General features: G+C 41.0%; 1 protein-coding gene across 7 annotated transcripts in view; it reads right to left on the reverse strand.

Annotated features, from left to right (window-relative positions):
- The window catches only part of Chd2 (chromodomain helicase DNA binding protein 2), a 145,517-nt gene that overhangs the window by 79,157 nt on the left and 45,253 nt on the right, over positions 1 to 21,107 (reverse strand). For 6 of the 7 annotated variants that reach the window (XM_087188349.1, XM_087188346.1, XM_021264781.2 and 3 more), the window contains 9 exons: positions 16,884 to 16,991; positions 12,358 to 12,498; positions 10,749 to 10,882; positions 9,408 to 9,633; positions 8,670 to 8,770; positions 6,563 to 6,607; positions 6,246 to 6,424; positions 3,619 to 3,743; positions 1,873 to 2,089 (listed from right to left, as the gene is read on the reverse strand). In XM_087188349.1, the coding sequence (XP_087044475.1) occupies positions 1,873 to 2,089; positions 3,619 to 3,743; positions 6,246 to 6,424; positions 6,563 to 6,607; positions 8,670 to 8,770; positions 9,408 to 9,633; positions 10,749 to 10,882; positions 12,358 to 12,498; positions 16,884 to 16,991 (1,276 nt within the window). Of the gene's footprint in view, positions 1 to 1,872; positions 2,090 to 3,614; positions 3,744 to 6,245; positions 6,425 to 6,562; positions 6,608 to 8,669; positions 8,771 to 9,407; positions 9,634 to 10,748; positions 10,883 to 12,357; positions 12,499 to 16,883; positions 16,992 to 21,107 lie in introns of those variants that run through there. The other variant, XM_087188350.1, reaches the window with a different exon arrangement.

Genomic DNA, 21,107 nt, shown 5'->3' on the forward strand with positions numbered 1-21,107 from the left:
AATGTCATTGTAAAGAATACAAAAACTAACACATCCCAGTATATCCAGAAAGTAAGCAAGCAAAATAGTTAAGGACAAAGTTCTTGCAGTTTTTCAAGTTAAAAATCAGAGATCAAGATCGCATCGATCTTGATCCCCAGTACAAAAAAAAAATCTGAGATCAAGACAATGAGTGCCTGCAGTTAATGACCAAATAAGACCAAAGAAAAAGCGTACTGCACACCACAAAAATGTCTCTAACTCAACAAATTCTCTCTCTCTCTTTCGCTCTCTCTCTCCGTCTCTGTCTCTCTCTCACGATAAGAGCTCACTACACAGCTCAAGCCAGCTTCAAATTCACAATCTTCCTGCCCTGAGCCTCCCGAGTGCTGGGATTACAGGCTTTTTAAATTTTCTATCTTTTAATGATTAATAAATGAATAAACAAAGCTAACTAGTAATATTTCTAGAAAGTCATAATTAGAGTAATGAAATGGGCAAGGGCTTTTAGATTTTTGTTGTTGTTGTTGAGACAGGGTCTTTGTAATCCAGGTTGACCTTAAACTCACTATGTAGCCCATCCTGGATTCAAACTTGGGATGATCCTACTGCCTCAGCCTCCCAGCGCTGACATTATAAACATGTGCCACCACACTTGGAACTGAATTAATCTTAATGAATATATTTAATAAAAATACATTTGAAAGCATAAAAATATATTATTATTATAGCATATATCTAAAATGTCTAAGGATTCTGATGGCTTGCTCTTACTATAAAGCCATCTCCTAGAAAAATGTTCATATACATTGGTAGAAGAACAAAGCTTTGGACCACATATACCTATGTTCTCCAACTCAAGTTCTGCCACATCCTAGCTATCCTGGTTTGGAAAGATTGCAATCAACTTTAACAGACTGGGGATGTAGCTCAGCAGCAGAGCACATGCCTAGTATGTGCAAGGCCCTGGGCTCAATCCCTAGTATCACAAACCAAACAAGACTACCATCATCTTTGAAGACTATTGTGAAGGTTACAGGTAGCATACATAAAAGCACCCAACAAACCAGCCTGGCATATTGTAAACACTTTTTTAAAAGTCATTAAGAAAAGATTTGCTAAACAAAGATAAATTTATACTACAGTATACTAAATTTATGATCATTAAAGTTTAGTAAAAGACAAATAATTCTCATTTCTGCAACCTTGAAATGTATTATTTTCCTTTGCTTTTACTTCCTTCTTGTAAGTTAAGCTACTTAATTGCTTTAAGAGACTAGGAAATAAACTCTAAGAACTGAATTATTTTAATTAATCTCTGTTCAAACAGCAATAATATTAACTTTTCACAAGGTGTTAACTCCATTTTAAAATCTTTATACAAAGTGGTCTTAGGAGCACAAAGAGGGCGAGGAAAAATAATACTGCAATCCACCTAAGCAAGATTCCCATTCATCACCTGCTATTCCTTTTCTTTTTTTTTTCTTTTTTTTTTTTTTTGGTACGGGGATCGAACTCTGGTCCTTGCGCTTGCACAGCAGGCGGCAAAACCACTGAGCTAAATCCCCGGCCCATGCTATTACTTTTCTTTAAATAGTAATCATATTGGGCCGGGGATTCAGCTCATTGGTTCTGCCACCTGCCTTGCAAGCGCAAGGAACCCGAGTTCGATCCCTGGTACCCAAAAATAAATAAATAAATAAATAGTAATCATATTTTGAAAGAATCACTGATAGGCATTTTTATTACATACAAAACTACTAATCTTTGGGACACAGAATAATGTCAGAATAATTTTATTAAGACTTTACTAATAATTCTACCAAAGACTTTAGATCAATTTCCGAAACATTTATAATACAGATTCTACCCCAACTCTTTTTGTTTACACACCGTATTTCTGCTCATCAGGTCACCTATGTAAACCACTACGTTTATCTCTGGTGCCCAGATTTCAAACTCCCTCTGCCATGAGGTGAGGGTGGATAAAGGGACGACTATAAGAAAGGGTCCATACAGCTGGTGTTGGTGGAACAGGTAGGAGAGGAATGATATGGTCTGGATGGTCTTTCCTAGGCCCATTTCATCAGCAAGGATTACACTGTTACTTCTGCAGAAAAAGTCAAAACAAAAGAATCATTAGCTTATCAAAAACTACTATGTACATAAATTATAATGACAGCACAGAAAGCATCAGTGTGAGTCTCAATCATATTTTCCTTATCTGCAATTATTTAAGCCTCCTATGTAAGGAAGAAACTAGAAGTCGGGTTACAGCAGAATGACAAGACATCTGTAAGAGTCAAGATTCAGATTACAGTAAGAGCCTGACCAGACTATGTTTTGCACTTTGCACTTAGGGCTCTGAATTCTATTTTCTCCCCAGGGTATCCCCTCTAACAGAGAAGGCAAATTTTATTACAGAAGTGTACAGTGTGCAACCTTAGAGCCCATCAATACAGAAAACATGAGCAGACAGGCTATCACCACTGCTGCTGACTCCTGCAGCCTGCCAATCATGTGTCTCTGTTCAAATCGCCCACCCATTCTACTGCACATCACTGGGTCCTTCCAGGCCACCTGCACTGACCCGAGACCTACGTGCTGCAGGCACACAGAGCTTGTTTGTTTAGTTTTTTTTTTGGTACCGGGGATCCAACTTGGGACCTTGCATTTTCGAGGCAGGAGCCGGAACCACTGAGCTAAATCCCCAGCCCGGCACACAGAGCTCATACTAAATATACCAGGCTACACGAGACCCAGGCCGCACAGCAGATTTCTAGAACCTCACCGGAGATCCATGGAAGGTAAATATCTTGGAGAGAGCACAGGATTCTATATTTTTAACAAGCACCTTTGAAGATTCAAAAGCAGGTGCTTCTTTGACCACAGATTCAGAAACACTGCTCCAAAACAACAGGCTATATCTCAAGAGGCTATTAATAGAAAAAAAATATCCAAATGTAAGAAAAAAACTGAAGAGGGGCCGGGGATTTAGCTCAGTGGTTTCGCCGCCTGCTGTGTAAGCGCAAGGACCCGAGTTCAATCCCCGGTACAAAAAATAAATAAACAAACAAATAAATAAATAAATAAATAAAATAGGGCCACTGAGAGTAAATAAGTGGGGTCCGTGGTCTGCACATATGTACTATGTACTTAACCAGGGAACCAGAGAGGACTAAAAGTAAAACACAAGTTAAAGGCAACTAACTCACTAGAAAAACAAGACATTTAATTCATCAGGAAGAAATCTTAAAAAAAAAAAAAAACTAAAGGAAGGGCCAGGGATTTAGCTAATCCTGCCTCGAAAGCGCAAGGTCCTGAGTTCCATCCCCAGTGCCAAAAAAAATAAATAGACCCTAAAGGAAGAAATAAAAAATTTGAAAACGACATTGTTTCCCACAGAATAACTAGTTTTAGGGGAAAAATACAGAAAAGAACAAAGTGGCTGAAGGGAGAATGAGGATACAAATGTCTATAAATCTTAAATGCACCCAATTTTCTTTATAGTATACATACAGTATATTTGTTTGTTGTTAAATTCTTGAGGCCTAGATGGATCCCCAGTACTTTGTAATTAGGGTAACCATACCAAGGCCACAATCAGTAAAGACAATGCCAAACACATTTTTAACCTACTTGCACCAGGAATGAGCAAGCCAGTTGAGACCTTCTAGCTGATAATCTCGGAGCTCCAGGTTTTCTCCTCCTAAATATGCTGGCTGTTTCTTTAAAGCTACAAATCGTGGCCTCTGCTTCAGGGCCTGAAAGGCAAAAATTAACAAAGCCCAGGTATGAGAAACTTTTCTCTCTGCTCCTCAATTAAAATCCTACCTCAATTTATATGCTCCACGTCAAAGCAAAAAATTGAGCTCACACACATCAGTCACCACTCCGACCTGCGCCCCTTTTCTGGTACGCTGTTCCTGAGGTGCATACTGAAGTAAGATGTTCTGGTTACAATGCTCCTTTCCTGAAATCAGTTTGTGGACAACACTAAAGAGCCCTTGGTTTCTGTGTCACGCCTACTACACTGCAGCAGTTATCTTTATGCTGTCTTATTCTAAAGAGTACACAACAGGCAGAGCAGGGCACTGCACCTTGGGAGGCTGAGGCACAAGACCATGAGTTTGAGGATAGCCTGGGCTAACTAGTGAGTCCAAAGCCAGCTTAGACTACAAATCTCAAAAAAATCAAGTATCTCTAGGAAAGTCTGTCATACCCTAAATGCAGCTAAACGGATAACCTTATGATCCTATAATTACAAAAGGATTTATAAATTCTAGATTTTTTTTTTTTTTGACACTGGGGATCGAACTCGGGTCGTTGTGCTTGCGCAGCAGGCAGCGAAACCACTGAGCTAAATCCCCGGCCCAAGGATTTATAAATTCTGACAGGTAGTCCGCTACCTTAAGGCCCCCAATTATGTGAATTTGATTTTCTGAAGGAAAAGTTGCTGTTTTCATTGCCAACGTTTGAAGAATAGCACTGTAGTAAGACTAAATCTCATTGTTTGCATAATGTGGATTTAGCGAACAAAACAGTTTGGAAAACAATGGATCAAAAGTTATATAAATTTCTTAATTATGACTTTTCAAAATTTAATCATGTGTGTCTATAATGTGAATGTACAAGAGAAATTTACTCAGGAATAATCCATCACAAGTCTTTCTTCAGGGAACATTTCTCTGAAGAGGAATACTCTAAGGAGCCTGTCATGAGAAATGTGACCCTAACACTAACTGATAAGGTCATGGAGAATTTCAGCTTCCTACGTAAGAGAACCGGCAGTGAACAGAAGCTGACTTCTCACTCGCACTCCCAAACACAACCCATCCATCCACTCCTGCCAAACCTGCAACAAAATGGTTCACCCATCCATGCCAATACTTCCGTTTCCCGCACACTAACTCTTCATTCATGACCTTCGATGACATCTGACTGGATGGGTGGACCTTCAGGCTCGAGTCCCCTACACACAGCCATTGGATGAGGCTTTCTAAATAAAATGTTGCTTTCACCCTGCTGCTCTATTCAGTGGGTACCACCAGTACCCACAGAACAAAAGCAAATTGCCCTTCCTTCAAGGTAGTCAAGGCACAGATATTTTCACCTAAATATACTCACCAGTATCATCTCCCTTTTCAAGCCTGGGATCTACACTACAGAAGTTTTTCTCTTAGTACCTTTCTACTATAAAAATTTTCTCTTGGAACCTTTCATGGGAGAGCAGTCCCATGGGCCCCATCTTGTCTCTCCATCATACACCAATCCACTCTTCTCAGGCCAGTTCCAACATGAAAACTCTCTCCTGAAACCCCTCCAATGGCACAGAGCTCACTGACTTCCACACCTCAGGACTTCTCTGGCCACAGACTCACTATTGAACTCAACCTGACTTGCAATCAGTCACACTGGTTTTTACAGACACAAGTTTGGTGCTGTTAACATGAACGTCAACTTCTCAGAAACAGAGCGCATGTATCACATATACATTTACCATTCTGAGGACCCATGCCTACCCCCTCCAAATGAAATAAATTCCACCTGAACAACCAACTTAGCAAACAAAAAGGATGGTATATTTTGTTTCTACCTTACAATTCAGACATCCCTTTACCTGTCCCCTCATCTAAAGTGTTTAATCTTTAAATATTACCCTAATATACCTACTTCTACGAATTACAAAATTAAAGAAATCAGCAGAGTCATTCTTATGGCCTCATGCTGTCATGGATGGGCCTTTTCAGAGATGGCTGACCTAGAGTGTGTGATGCTGGGATTAAGGGTGTGTCATTACTCAGCCCACTGACCAGTTTGGCATAGTTTTGGGTAGGATTAGGGGTGCTCAACCACCAATGTGAGTGCTTAAGGGCGGGTAGCCTGGATAAAATATAAGGAACAGAAAAAGGGCTAATGTCGCTTGCTGCTCGCTGCCTCTGGCTGCCATGAACTGTTTCTCTGTGATGTCCCTCTGCCATGCCACCTGACTTGGGCTGAAACCTCTACCAACTGAGCCAAATAAACCTTTCCTCCTTTAACTTTGGGTGTAGGGTAGTTTGGCTCAGCAACAAAAAAGGTAACTAAGACAGCCATCTTGCAACTCATCCTTTCCTTCTGCTATAATTATTTTTCTTTATGGTCACATTTAAATCTTTTTTCACTTCAAAATAGAAATCATCATCTAACTCTTGAAATATTTTCTCCTCTCTTTATCCATGTGACTAATCCTTTCCCTGAAAACCCAGAGCTAACAACCACTGCACCTTGCATTCTCTTGTTGGTATGGTTTTTGAGTTGTTCCGACTGTGGAAGCTGTCAATACAGCTGTGGAATTTCTTTCCAATCAGAGCTTCATCTTCCCAGCTGCACTCTGAATAGGGCAGTCCCATCCATTTGCATAGATACTCAGGTTCATTGGAAGGCGCTGGCTTCCGGCTGTGAGCTGTACCATATACATAAAAGATCAACAACTGTTAAAGGCATACCCAGTGAAATACCAGGTGGCAAAGGCTGCAAGTAATTGGTAAAGCATGAAGTGCTGTTAAATGCTGAACATTTATAAACAAGATCTCTTGCTTACCTGGAAAATCTGTTTGGCCCAATGTAGATTTGCTTGTCTTCACCGCTAAACAAATCCAAAATAAGACAAAAAAGTTACAACCATAGCAAGTAAAATGAGGAAAAGTTTTTATCAATAAGAACACAAGTGTAATTTACTATATCACATCTTTAAAAAAAAAAAACTTGTGGCCAGCCCTGTGCCACAGACCTATAATCTCAACACTTTGAGAGGCTGAGGCAGGAAGATTTCCAAGTTCAACACTAGCCTGGGTACATTAATAATACCATGCCTCAAATAAAAAATTAAAAAGTGGCTGAGGCTGTCAGTGTGAAGGCCCTGGGTTCAACCTCCAGTAATGACAAATAAAAAGAAAATGTACAGTATTGATTTTAAAAAAAATTCTTTACATAACCTGCAGGTCCTGGAGTACAGATAATAAGTCAGAATAAAAAGAGTTAGGGGGCTGGGGATTTAGCTCAGTGGTGCCGCCACCCACCTCCCTTGCAAGCGCAAGGTCCAGAGTTTGATCCCTGGTACCAAAAAGGGGGTGGGGGGTTAGGGATATGTAGCTCAGCACTCCCTGGATACAATCTTTTTTGGGGGGGAGTACCGGGGATCGAACTCAGGACCTGGCGCTTGCAAGGTAAGCACCGGAACCACTGAGCTAAATCCCCAGCCCCCTGGGTACAATCTTTCTCCTGCATAAGTTGTGATTTGCAGGGTGATGGTGGGAGTGGCCAGCTACCCAGTACGACCGAAAAAAGACTTCTTTCTGACCAAGTGTGGGGGTGCACACTTGTAATGCCAGCATTCTGGAAGGCTGAGACAGGAGAACTCCAAGTTCAAGTCAAGTATGGTCAATTTAGCAAGACACTGCCTCAAATTTTTTTTTTTTTTTTTGGCATCAGGGATCGAACTCGGTCCTTGTGCTTGCGCAGCAGGTGGCAAAACCACTGAGCTAAATCCCCAGCACACTGCCTCAAAATTTAATAAAATAAAAAAGGACTGGGGATGTAGCTCAACGTGAAGGCCTTGGGTTCAATCCCCAGTACCACCAAAACAACAGTCAAGTCTTATTCTCAGAGGGGCATGGTGGTACTATGCATGCCTAAGTCAGCAAGATCACGAGTATGAAGTTAGCCTGGCCTACTGGGCTATTACACAGCAAGGTGAAGGCCAGCCTGGACTATGAAATGAAACCCTGTCTCAAAATAGTCTTGTTCTCACTCACCACCCTCTCAGGCTATCACCCCATTTCTATGTTCTCTTTTAAAGTAAAATTCCCCCCATGACTCTCTTGGTACCCCCTCATTAACTCTTGGGCCCACCCCAATCAGGTCTGCACCCCACCATCACGTGGGTCCGTTTCACTAGGCCATACTCATCGGCCCTGACTAACAGATTCCTTCCACCGCAGCACAGGTGGCCACCAGGCTTCCAGTCCGGCATCCCCCTCGGCGTGCCTGTATTCACCAGATGATCCTTCTCTACCTGCTCCACTTGCTTCCCTCAAACTCCCATACAATGGTGTGTTCTCTCTCCGGCTTCATCTTCTCACCATGTGTATTTTATTTCGCAGAATCTTATTAAACCTGAGGCTTGAAATACTACCTACCCACTACCAAATACTCAAATTTAAACCTCTAACCCAGACTAAAAGTTCTAAATTCCAGCTTACCTATGTTCCAGCCTTCAAAATACTCTCCCTTAGGTGACTAAAGTATCACACTAAGTTCTTGAGTACAACACCTCAAATCAGATCCTCCCTTCATCTTTCCTTTTCAGTAAAAGGCAACCGGGGATTTAGCTCAGTGGTTTTGCCGCCTGTTGCGCAAGCGCAAGGACCCGAGTTTGAGCCCCAGTACCAAAAAAAAAAAAAGGCACTCTACTCTCCTGTATACATTATGTCCAAGCCAATAACCCCACCACCACTTTGTCACCTCTTTTTGTCACCTTCAGACACAAATTTATGAGTGCATCTTGTTAGCTTTTTCTTCAAAATAAATCTAGCTGTCTGTCTGGTCTCAAAAAGGAGACCTCCAAATACATTTTTTAATTTCTTTTTTCCTAACAGCAAGTGCTTATTCTTTTGAGTTTAAACATGGCTGAGTTTCCATGTACTTACCTATTACTCTCTCTACTATCTGATACTGTTTATTCAATTCTGAGGCCAGCTCCTGTTGGCAATTGAAATATTCCACATCTTCAGGAGAAACTTTCCCTAACCTGAACAGAAAAGAGAAAAAAGCATATATCAATTAGATTCTAGAGATCTATATACACATATCAGAGTAAAAACCCAAGGCATCTGTCCCTTTAGTAGTTTTTATAATTCAGCCAATTTTCTTTAAAACACTCTCACATAATTCCTGTCGATTGGTAAAACTAGGATTAGTTATAAGTATACATAATCCAGAGTTCTACAATATCATCTCTTTACACTGAAAGCATGCCAGCCTTCCCATAGGAAAATAACAAGGTACTTTAAGGAATGGGCTTGACTCAAGGGCCAAAATTCAGGCCCTGGGTTTACTTGCAGAGTTTCTCTGTGCCTCATTCTTCCCATCTACAAAACAGGGTAAGAACATTACAACTCTTACTCCTCTGCTGTGAGGACTGAAGGGATGATGGGTGAACAGTGCTCACTGAGCTAGGTGATAATTCTAAAAACTTAGTAGCCAGACAAAAATACACAGTGTCTTCAGATCATAATTTTACAAGTAGAACTGTACATGGCTCCATGTCCAGATGATCAAGGCAAAAAAATCTAAGACCTTAAGTAGCTGTATTCTCCGTGCATTATTTTAGAACCTTCCCTTCCCTAGGATAGAAAGAGCTCTGGAATTCATGATGGAAGACGTACCATTGTTTGATTTCATCCTCTTTCTTTTTGAAGTTCTCTAGCTTTTTGAGGCCCTTCACTTTCTGCTGCTGTAAGGATTCTTCACTCTCCCATGTGCTGTGGATGTAAGACCACCCCTTCCACTTGATGAGGTACTGGATTTCACCGTCATCCTTCCCAGAATCAAAGCTGCCACTCGGGTCTCCATTAGCTTCAACAGCATACACTGTAGTGGACGCTCCAGTGGCTGCAGAAGAATTCAGTACACTTTAGAAGCAGCTATGAAACCAGACACTGAAAAGCTTCCCAAAGAAGCAACTGTGTAAAGAGTCTTTCTGGGTGAACCACCAAAAACTGTGACTTGAAATAAGCACAAACTCACAACATAGTATGAATTCAATCAATAATCTCATGTGTTTTCAAACTACCAACCCAATTTTAACATTTGTGCGAAATTTGCAGATGAAATCAAAGAAATCCTGTCAAAACATAATAAAAATAGAGCAGCAACAGCCTATGTTTTGGTCCCTAATTATTCAGCAACGAAATCCCTCTTTCCCAGGACTGCAGGAGAATACACGATCAAAGTGCCCTCCGAGCTTGCCAGATGACATGGTTCATACCTATGAACCCAACACAGTACCTGTCTGAGGGAGGAGGACCATGAGCTCTAGGCCAGAGTGAAATCCTATCTAAAAGAAAAGAAGAAAAACCTCCCCTCACTTACCCACCCTCCCTAAGTTCTGTTAACTTTTACCTCAAATGAAACCAGAATAAGTGGCCAAAAATGAAGCTATTAAGTAATATTTTGATATTTCTTTTATGAAAAGGTTACTTTAAAGCAACTAAGTTATTAAGTATCTCAAACACCTATTTCTTTTCTTTTTTTTCTTTGAGACAGGGTCTCACTATGCAGTCCAGGCTGGCCTTGAACTCCCTATGTAGCCCAGGCTGACCTCAAACTCATGGCAATTCTGATTCCTGAGCGCTAGGATTATAAGTGTGCCCCACCTTGTCTGGCATCAACTACATTTTAAAAACTATTATCCATATATGTATTTAACCACTTCAATATTTTTACGAGGACATTCAGAAAGAACTAGACCCAGATTTGCTCACTGAGCAAATATCTCTACTATATCACTGCTTTATAAACATTAACACTATACTAGTTTCACTTAAAATCTCAAAGGCAGATCCATTCCTTTGTCCTCGGTTCTTGAACATGACAATTAGGACAGAATTCCACTTTTCAGAACAAATTAAATGTTGACTAACATTCATCAGCTTATTAAAATGCATAAAATCTGAGCCTTACTGAGCAGATATAAAAGAAGTCTTTTGCTCCCCAAACACACGTACCTCCTTTCTTTCCCAGTCTGGAGTCTAAGACCTTTTCAATAGTTTCACTATTATCCGGCTGTTCATCAATTCCTTCTCCAGTCATCTCAATGAGATCATCTGAGTCAGTTTCAAAGTCATCATCTTCTTTGTAACTGCATGAAAAATGCTGAATCAATGAGAAACTATACTTTCACAATTAAACACTTCCACACATAACTGCTGGAACAGAGAACGATACTACTGATTCCAACACGCTGGTTTTTTTTTTTTGGTACTGGGGATCGAAATCAGCCAACATGCTATTTTACAGACTTGCGATTCAGTGGACTCAGTGCTACTTTTTTCCCTACTTAAAGTACTGATACACATTCACAGATACATGCAAGAAGGCTCACTCATATTTCAAACTAAAAACGTTTTTAATACTAATTTGTGTAAACAAGATATAGAAAATTAAGACACCTGTATTTTCCCTTTCATTTTTTAGAGGGCCAGGGAATTTAGCTCAGTGGTTTGGCTGCCTGCTGCACAAGTGCAAGGACCCGAGTTCGATCCTCAGTACAAAAAAATATATATATATCATTTTTTAGTACCACCTCATTACTATGTAAACAAGGAAACTACTCCAAAGAAGAAAAGAAATAATGAAAGGAAAAATTGCTGCTTTCAACAAAAGGGAAGATTAAATGTTTCAACTCTATATTTTGTCTCCCAATAACAAGATGATGAAATTTAAGTATTACCAAACTACTGGGAATTTTCACAAATGTACTTCCAGTAATAAAACATAAACTATAACCTTTCATAATATATTAACAACAAAAGTTTGGGAGTCTAAAAAAGAAAAACTTAATTTGGGATTATATACATTTAATAAGAAAATGTGCTAACACACCAGCATGGTTAAAGCCTAGTCCTAGTTTGTAGTTCTTAACGGACTACAATGGACAAGTAATTAATATATCTAGAATTCAGTTTCACCATTTCCAAGTAGATCAAAAGAAATCTGCACATGCTACATTAGAAAATTAAATGTCTTTTAATTTCAATCAGGTAAAATATTAATTTTTGAATACATCTATTTCACTGTTAATGCTTCATAGTCTATTACTGTTTCATAAAATTATTATAATCAAATATCAATACATGAACTGGACCTCAGAAAAATCTGTAGGATTCAGAAGAATAATTCTAAAGTGAGAATATAATGCAAACATTTTCCCTTAAAGAATTATAAAATTAGGGGGCTGGGGATTTAGCTTAGTGATGCTGCCACCTGCCTTGCAAGCACAAGGTCCCGAGTTCAATTTCCGGTACCAAAAAAAAAAAAAAAAAAAGAATTATAAAATTAGAATAATACCATTAAGAAAGGACATGAACTTGAAGCAGTCTGAAACGAGCTGCTTCTACTTTGCCTACTTCTACTACTAACTGCTACTAGCGGGCTATTTCACTTGGCTCAACACCATTCTTCTTCCAAGAAGGCTGACCAGATTTCTGAAAGACACTGTAGTACATAGGTTGTTATTTTCACCTAGCAAATGCATAACCTTCACCTTTTCAAAACTAAATTCTGACACCACTGCGACTCTCCCACCAATGCAGAGCTCCGGGGACACAAAATCACCTGACATTTTTAGCCGCCCTCCGACGCGTCTGCCTTTTGGGAGCTTCATCATCTTCATCGTCATCATCAGAAGAATCTTGCTTTTTTCTTTTTCCACGCTGGATCTTAGGCTGCTTTTTAACACGAGGTTTGGGCACTGTTCTAAAATAAGAGAAAATATGGCAAAGGTTTTATCATTTGGTATCTACTTAAAATCTATGTAATGGTGATATATAAATAAGATTCTTCTGAGTAACGTTAAAAATGCATATTCCTGCTTCCCTTTACCAGACATCTGCATTTGTGATGCTATGCTGAAACTCCTCCACCATTTATAGGAGAGACAGTAAGTGGCTTTCCACTGTCGATCAGGGCCACCCAACACGCAAAAGCTCATGCAGTATCTTGCTGAGAGTATGTATCTCTTTGATGGGCAACTGGTAATACTCATCTAACTTAAAAATATAAAAACTTTACTTGTAGAAATTAATCTCACAGATAATATATCTAGACAGACATAATAAGGTATTCACTATAGCTGGAAACTCAATATTCATCATCTGATAACTAAACATATTCCTGTATGGTCACAAAAAAACAAAAATGAAGTTTCTGGGCAATGGTAAGATTCCCAAGATAAAAAAGAAACACAGAGAATGCTGGCATCTATTGGTTTTTGGTGGGTATTTTTTGTTTTATTTTCCTTTGGATTTTTGGAAACAAGGTTTCACTATGTAGTTCAGCTGGCCTCAATCTCACTATGTAGCTGGCCTTGAATTCATGATCTTTCTGCCTCAGCCTCATGAGTGCAAGGATTACAGGTATGTGCCACCATGCCCAGCTGGCATCTGTTTTAAAAGAAATGAAACAAAGGACTACGATTTTCTTGATGTGCACAAAATGTACCTGGAAGGTCACTTAAGAGGCCATGGTTACCACAAGTCTACTGGCCCCTGGCATGATTCCCATGCACAGCCAGGACTAAAAGCCACAGTGCAGAAGTTCACATAAGGAAATCATCAAATACTACTAATAAAAAGGTGAATGAAGTAGTAGGAAAGGCAGAAATTCACAATCACATTAATCTGTCTCTCATTGCTACCACAAGCAACCCTACACAGATGACCGAGGACTCAGGAAATAATGAGTAAAACTCTAGAAGACAGAAGCACAGTGACACTTCTATCTTGAAAGCTTGAACTCAGAGGGAAAACAAAACTCACTGATACACATCCCTGAAGACACAATGCCCTAGGCTAGTGGTGACGACTCTATGGCACATGTGCCAGAACAGGCTGGCTGTACCACTGAAGGCTCTAAAGGTTCGCCATCACTGATCTAGCCCAAGGGCTGAAAACTTCTAGGAATAGCCAAAGAGTAAATATTTTGGGCTTTGCCAACCAAGAGGCAAAACTTGGCCATAATATGGGTATTTATATAATAAAGAAAAGAGGTAAGTTCACAAAAACTTTACTGACAAAATTCAAAATAAACTGAGTACATATTTTTGTGGTATCTAATGAGAAAAGAATTTTTTGATAGAACACTTAGTAGGGATTCTCAAATGTAATGCCACCATCAAACTATAAATATAAATGTTCATCAATAAAAGCTATTACTGGCTCTCAGACCATATAAAAATAGATGGTAGGGCTGGGAATGTAGCTCCGCAGTGCAGTGTCTGCCTGGCAAGTGTGAGTCCTTAAGTTTGAGTCCCAGTACCAAAAAAATAAAAATACATAGATGGAAGGTAGGATCGGGCCCAAAGACATAGCTTACATATGATTCCCCCCTCCGGCACCATAATCAATACTGCAAGGAGGTAAACCTTCCTGGGGCCTGACAGTCATCAGTACCTTAGGTAATCATTCATCTGATCAAAAATTACCAATATCTGCTGCCACCTCAGCCTAGCTCCTTCTCTATACATTTAGATGCTCTACTTAAAAGTTACATAATTTGAATAAGGTAATAAAGCTAAGTATACTTTTAAATCAGCCAGTATTTTTTTGTTTTGTTTTAATTTTCATTAGGATGTGTTTGCAGTACCAGTGTTGGGGTTTTTTGGTATTGTTTTAGTTTTTAGTTTTCTGAGATGGGGTTTTCCTATGTGGTCCAGGGTGGCCTTGAACTCAACTACGTAGCCCAGGCTGGGCTCAAACCTGGGGCAATCCTTCCTGCCTCAGTTGCCTGAGTGCTGGATTATAGGCATGGACTACCACATTCAGCTCAAACACCATTTTAAACTTTAAGAATTAGATCTCCCCAAAACATCATGGTAAAGGCACAAAAAAAGACACGTCGATCAGTGGAACAGAGCACAAGATGTGGAAACAACCCCAGGCACAGTCAGCCATCTCATCTTTGACAAAAAAAAGCCAAAAACAAACAGTGGAAGAAAGACAGCCTCTTTAATAAATGTGCTGAGGAAACTAGCTATCCACCTGCACAAGATTGAAGATATACCCATATATCTCACCATGTACTAAAATAACTAAAAATGGATCGAAGATCTAGATGCTCAGATCTAAAACAGCCAGAGATGTGGTGGCACATGCTTATAATCTCAGCCCTTGGGAGGCTGAGGCAGGAAGATTGCCACAAGTACGAGGACACCCTTGGCTTCATACTGAGTTCAAGGCCAGCCTGTACTACATTCCGAGACCCTGTCTCAAATGCCCCCTGAAACAATGTTAAAGCGGAAACAATCTCCTGGAAGACAGAACGGGTAAAAAGCCCTAGCACACAGGCATAGGGACGTTCTAATCAGAACCCTAGTCACAGGGAGCAACGCGAAGAGTAAACAAATGGGATCACTGTCGATTCAAAAGGCTTCTGCACAGCAGGGAACCACCAAGGGTGAAGAGACAAAATACAGAACTGGAAATATTTTTCCAGCGCTTCCTCAGAGGACTCATACCTAGAAAATGAAGAATTCAAAAGAATTAAACGTCCCAAAAGTTAAAGACACAATCAAAAACTGGGAAACTGAAATGAACCGACACTTCTCAGAAGTTGTTCACACAGCCAAGAAATACATGAAAAAATGTTCAATATCACTGGCCACTAGAGAAGTGCAAATTTAAACAACACTGAGTCTCGACCTCACTCCAGAAAGAGCAGCTGCCACCGGATGCGAGGGTGACTGGCTGTGACGTCCATGCAGCTGGTCTGGCTGGCTGGACAGGTGGCCCCTTCCTACCTCACTGCCCCCTGTGCATCCCTCCCAAAGCTCTGCGCTTGGTCCAAGAAGATGATCACCTCCAATAGAGAAGGACCCTTTCCACAGTCAAGGGCATTCAAGTAGCTGCACTGCCCTGCTAGAACCTTCCAACAAGCTCTCAAGAATGGCTATCATCAAGAAATCAAGAATGTAGCTGGCCATGGTGCTGCACGCGTGCAATTCCAGCACTCAGGAGGCGATGTAGGCAGGAGGACTGCTGCAAGCCTGTACTACATACCTGGTTCAAAAACCAAGGGGAGGGGAGGAGAGGGGAGGGGAAAGGAAAAACAAAGGGGATAACAAATGCTGGATAGGCTTGGGGGGCCCTTTCTGCATTGTTGGTGGAAATGTAAATTAGTACAACCACTCTAGAAATCAGTACGGAGATTCCTCAAAACACTAATACTAGAAATTCCATTTGACCCAGATATTCCCCTTCTAGGTATCTTCCCGTAAGAGTTAAAAGACTTCATGCCACAGTGATACACGCATGCTCATGTTATAGCAGCACAAGGGGGACGAGAGATGGAGGGAAGGGAAGAGGGTAAAAATAAAGAATTAAAATCATTTCTCGGCCTTTTGGCTAAGATCAAGTGCAAAAAAAGGGTTAAAATGTGTTATGTACACAAAGCAACTATTATGTACTACAAACACAGTAGTTAAAAAATGAGGGCCAGGGATGTAGCTCAGTGGTGCCACCACCTGCCTGGCAAGGGCAAAAACAAGGTCTCGCGTTCGATCCCCAGTACCAAAAAAATGAAAATTGTAAAGAAAGTTAAAATGGAAGAAAGTCTATGTCAAAAAAAAGGAATCGGAACTCCCAGCTGGGCATGGTGGTGGCACACCTGTAATGCAACACTCTAGAAGGCTGAGGCAGGGGGATCGCAACTTTAAGCCCAGCCCACCCCAGGCAACTCTTTGATTTAGTGAGACCCCTGTCTTAAAAAAATTAAAAAGGGCTAGAGACAGAGCTCAGGGTGAATGCCCAGTGTTCAATCCCCGGTACCACCAAACACAAAATCTCCCAAAAAAGCATGCACACCCTGGCCAACACGGGCATTTTTAAAGCGTGCTCACACACAGCACTCCCATAACTGGCAGTGAGGAAGTGGTGCGAGAAGGAGCAGTCAGAGCGGCCGTGGGCGCCCCTCCGTGCCAACGCCCACAGACAGGGATCAGCCGGTGCAGTACAGGCCAGCACTAAGTGAGCACGGGGCCCAGGCCCAGACCCAGAAGCACAGCTCATTCTACCATCCGCCCGCTCCAACCTGACAGCTCCCTGCCACACCCAGCCGGCAGATGGGCTCTGAGGCAAACAGTGCACCTTTTGGGCACAGGTCTTCTGGCTTTCACTTTTTTGTGCTCAGCTTCGCTCTCCGCACTGGTGCCTTGTTCCCGTTCGTCTTCTGAGGGCTCCCGTTTCCATTTTTCTCTGCAATCAAAATCAAAACAAAATAACTTCTAAAAGAATTCTTCAAATTAAACCATCTGACAAAACGAACTGCAATCTGTTCATCTGAAATGCACAGCATGCACGTTTAACAACTGCTAGATTTATTTTCAAAGTTTAATTGGATTTCACAGTGTCTATTCCTGTTTTATCTCTGGTAATGAAGCACATATAAAGGGAAACTATGGATGTATTTTTCAAACCATTTTTTTCTAGGGGGAAAATGCTATTAAAGTTTCTCAAATTCCTTTTTGATTTCCTACTGTGACCTGGACAAGACTGAAGCTATAATACCAAACCAGTGGCCCCAAATTTCAGCATGAATAAGAACCCCTGAAGGGATTCTTAAAAAGACTGCTGGGCCCCAGTCATAGTGTTTCAGATTAAGGAGGTCTCAGGTGAGGAATAAAACTGTGAATTTTAACAAACCCACATAAGATGTTGATTAACAGTTATGAACTGAGTAAGAACCATTATATGAAATATTTTAAGGCTTTAGAATATATTTAAAGAAATACACTTGGCAGCCTGAGGCAGGAGGATTGCCATGAGCTCAAGGCCAGGCTGAACTACAAAATGAGACCATCTCAAAAAGAAATAAAATAAAATAGAAATAGTCCTGAAATTGTTTTTCAATTACAAACCTACCACTAAATAGTCTGTTCGGGTAATGGTGTGGTTTTTAATAATTATTACATAAGATGAGTATTTTTTCACTCCTTGAGATTTTAAAGGTCTTAAAAAGCCATAATTGGGGCGGGGATTTAGCTCAGTGGTTCTGGCACCTGCCTCATAAGCGCAAGGTCCTGAGTTCGATCCCCAGTACCAAAAAAAAAAAGCAAGCCATAATCTACAGGTGTCCTCCTAAAGAACAAACAAGTTATCTCAGGGACCTAGCTCATTTCTCAATTGTAGGGAGGTAAGAAAAGGATATTTAATAGCTACTAAATACCTAGAAAAAACTGGCAGGCAATGCCTGCAATTTTCTCTGTAAACAAAACAATAACCACTGTGCCTCTGGTCCCTTTGTAGAAAATAAGGTCATGTTAAAGACAAGTATTACAGAACTGAAAAGTCAAATCAATACTCTTCATAAGAGAATAGGTCAAAATAATAGTGAATGGGACCGGGGATTTAGCTCAGCAGCACTGCGCCTGCCTCACAAGCACAAGGTCCTGAGTTTGATCCCTGGTACCAAAAACTAACAGCAATAGTGAAAGCTTGTTCCAAGAAGGGGGCTGAGCTACAGATTCCTGAGACTTTTCCTAAAAGTTGCATGAATTACCGTATGTACAACTGAACTGGCATAGGATTGGTACTTGTATTATGTACACACATCCATTTCTCTAGTGGAAGACGACTTCTTGCATGCCACATCTTTTTTGTTCACGTCTTTACCAGAGCTTAGCAAGAAATGCTCCTTTGTTAAGAAATACACTAATTAAGGAATGAACCGTATCAGTGTGTCAGACAGGCAGGGTACTTTTGGAAGAAGACTCCAAAGACAGTAAGACCTGTTATCAATTAATACCCATCAGTCTCTCTTTAAAACAAAGACCCGTGGCCGGGGATTTAGCTCAGTGGTTCCAGCGCCTGCCTCGCAAGCACAAGGTCCCGAGTTCGATCCCCGGTACCAAAAAAATAAAAAAAATAAAAAATAAATAAAAATGTTTTAAAAAAACAAAACAAAACAAAGACCTGCTATCTAACCATTCTGGGTACCTGTCTTATTCTGCTTCCTTAGAGCCTAACAAAATAAATGTCTGCTAAAATATCCAAGTTACAGAAGGTGATCTGCAGGACGGAAAATGTTCCCAGCAACTCTGAGACTGGCACTTGGGGTCTACCTTCTCCACTGGACCACGTTTTCCCCTCAGATGGAGCTCGTTGCCACACTAGACAAACAAGAGATTTCACAAGAAAGCAGCTTGAAAGAATAGGAACAATTAAGACTCAAGAGCACAGATCAGGTGAGACGGACCCCAGGTCAAGGACTAGTTCTAATTTACATGTCTCCTCCAGGAAGTGAGAATCTAAACCACAGCCACCAGTAGGTCCACTTCTCCAAGACAAGGAGACTAAAAGGGGGCCAAACACTGAACAGGATGTGTGTTGAGGTACAGCTCTCCACTCAGAGCCACTAACTTACAGACAACCAGAAGGACTCCGAATCTCCCAACATAAGAATGAGAGGAAAAAAACAAACCTTGGCAAAGCAACTGGTCTTCAACTCTCCTCCCAGAAGGAAACTGAAAGCCAGCAAGAGTAAGTTGTTCGTCCCTACAGCAAACCTCCAGCCGGCCAATCCTGGGAGCTCCCAGACAACTGGAGGTATAAAGGTCTGAGTGGATGTTGTCTGTGTTTGAAACTGGCTGCTGCATTACTTTACGTTGTAATTTCCATGAACAAGAAAAGAAGAATCAGCAACATTAAATCACCCTGTAGAAAGGGTGAAGTGAAAGATTAGCCCTATGAAGAGATTACTTCCTGATCCTACAGAGGCACAAGGCTCTCAAACATGTCCACTTTCCTACCCTGCTGGCTTCTTCAAAACACCGAGGTTTAGAAGATTCCCACTACCCCAACTAAGCCATGGTTTAAAATTCTGACTACAAAGAGGAGTCTAAGCTGGCCATGATGGCACTCACCTGTAATCCCAGCACTTGGGAGGCTGAGGAAGGAGGATCCACACAAATTTGAAGCCATCCTGGGCTACATAGTGGGTACAAGACTAGCCTGAACTACATGGAGAGACCCTGTCTCAAAAAACAAACAACAACAACAAAACCCAAAGAGGAGTCTAAGACAGATGATTATAAATAAACACTGTTTGCATGTACCAAAAGAAACCTGAATTTTACATGCAATTTTATGAGGAAATCAGTGGATTTTTGCCACTTTCAGAATTGAGGAGAAAAATACCAACATTTAGCCAGTGAGGCTCTAGGGCAACATGAAAAAGAAAGGAGTCTAAATCCAAGTTAACTGGATCTAGTAAATTTTGTGGGGAGAAGATGGCTGGCAGAACACAAGTCCTGAGAGGGGCAAATCAAATCTAAGCAACTGCAGAGCAGAGGTAATGAGCAAAGGCCACTTTCAAGTACAATGAGCCTGAACTTTGGTCCAGAGCTGCAAAGGCTCACTGTTAAGGTTTGTTTTTCCCAGTACCGGGGATCAGACTCAGGACCTTACTTGCCAGGCAGGTGCAGCACCACTGAGCTATATCCCAGGCCCCTAAAGGCTCACTGTTAAATGTCGCTAAGAGCCTGGAGAAGACTCCTTTTCTTGTTGGTCTCTTTAGAAGGCAGTCAGATCAGGAAAAGGGGGGAAGTAGCTGCGTGAATGTGCTCAACTTTCAGCAGCTCTCCCCAAGCAAGAGCGTCTTTCATCAATGACTCCACTCTTGAGACTCACTGGAGAGGAATAAGTAACTACAATCCCATAAAAAATCTGGCAGTATTAAAACTAAAATATTTAACGTTCTTGTTGGAGAAATTGTTCTGGAACCCTCACAGTATCTTCTAGCACTAACAGGACCGTAAGTCTGCAGAAAGCCCATACGACACTGCCTCAATATAAATAACATCAACAGACATTGCATAAAAAAATCATTCAATACTTAAAACAGCATGAGCAAGTTAAATAAAATTCAGTTTTACTTGTCTGTGTGACTTAAAGTCAGGAGTTACAATCTTAAACACCTACTGGAGCTAGGCAAGGACGCAAGGACGGCCAAAAGGGCGAACCCTATGACTAGGACTTTAGAAAACTAATCTCTTTGTAATTCTCTAAAGAACATAATCCCCTGTAAGACTGCATTCTTCAACAACAGGAATGTCATAAACCAAGCAAAGGCTGTGAAAGTTTTCCAGATAAAAGGAACCTAAAGTGTACTGTGCTGCACACCCATAATCCCAATGCTCTGGGAGGCTGAAGTAGGAGGATTTCAAGTTCAAGACTAGCCTAGGCAACTCAGAGACTTAGTAAGACCATGTCTCAAAATAAAATATAAAGGGGTGGGGGATGTAGCTCAGTAGGAGGTCCCAGTGCCTCGAGGAAATAAGGGAAAGAGGGAAGGAGGAAAGAAGGGATGAAGGG

The sequence above is a fragment of the Heterocephalus glaber genome, unplaced genomic scaffold (assembly GCF_053883595.1).
Source record: "Heterocephalus glaber isolate CG9 unplaced genomic scaffold, H.glaber_assembly_v1.0 deba00001531, whole genome shotgun sequence".
NCBI classification, from domain to species: Eukaryota; Metazoa; Chordata; class Mammalia; order Rodentia; family Bathyergidae; genus Heterocephalus; species Heterocephalus glaber.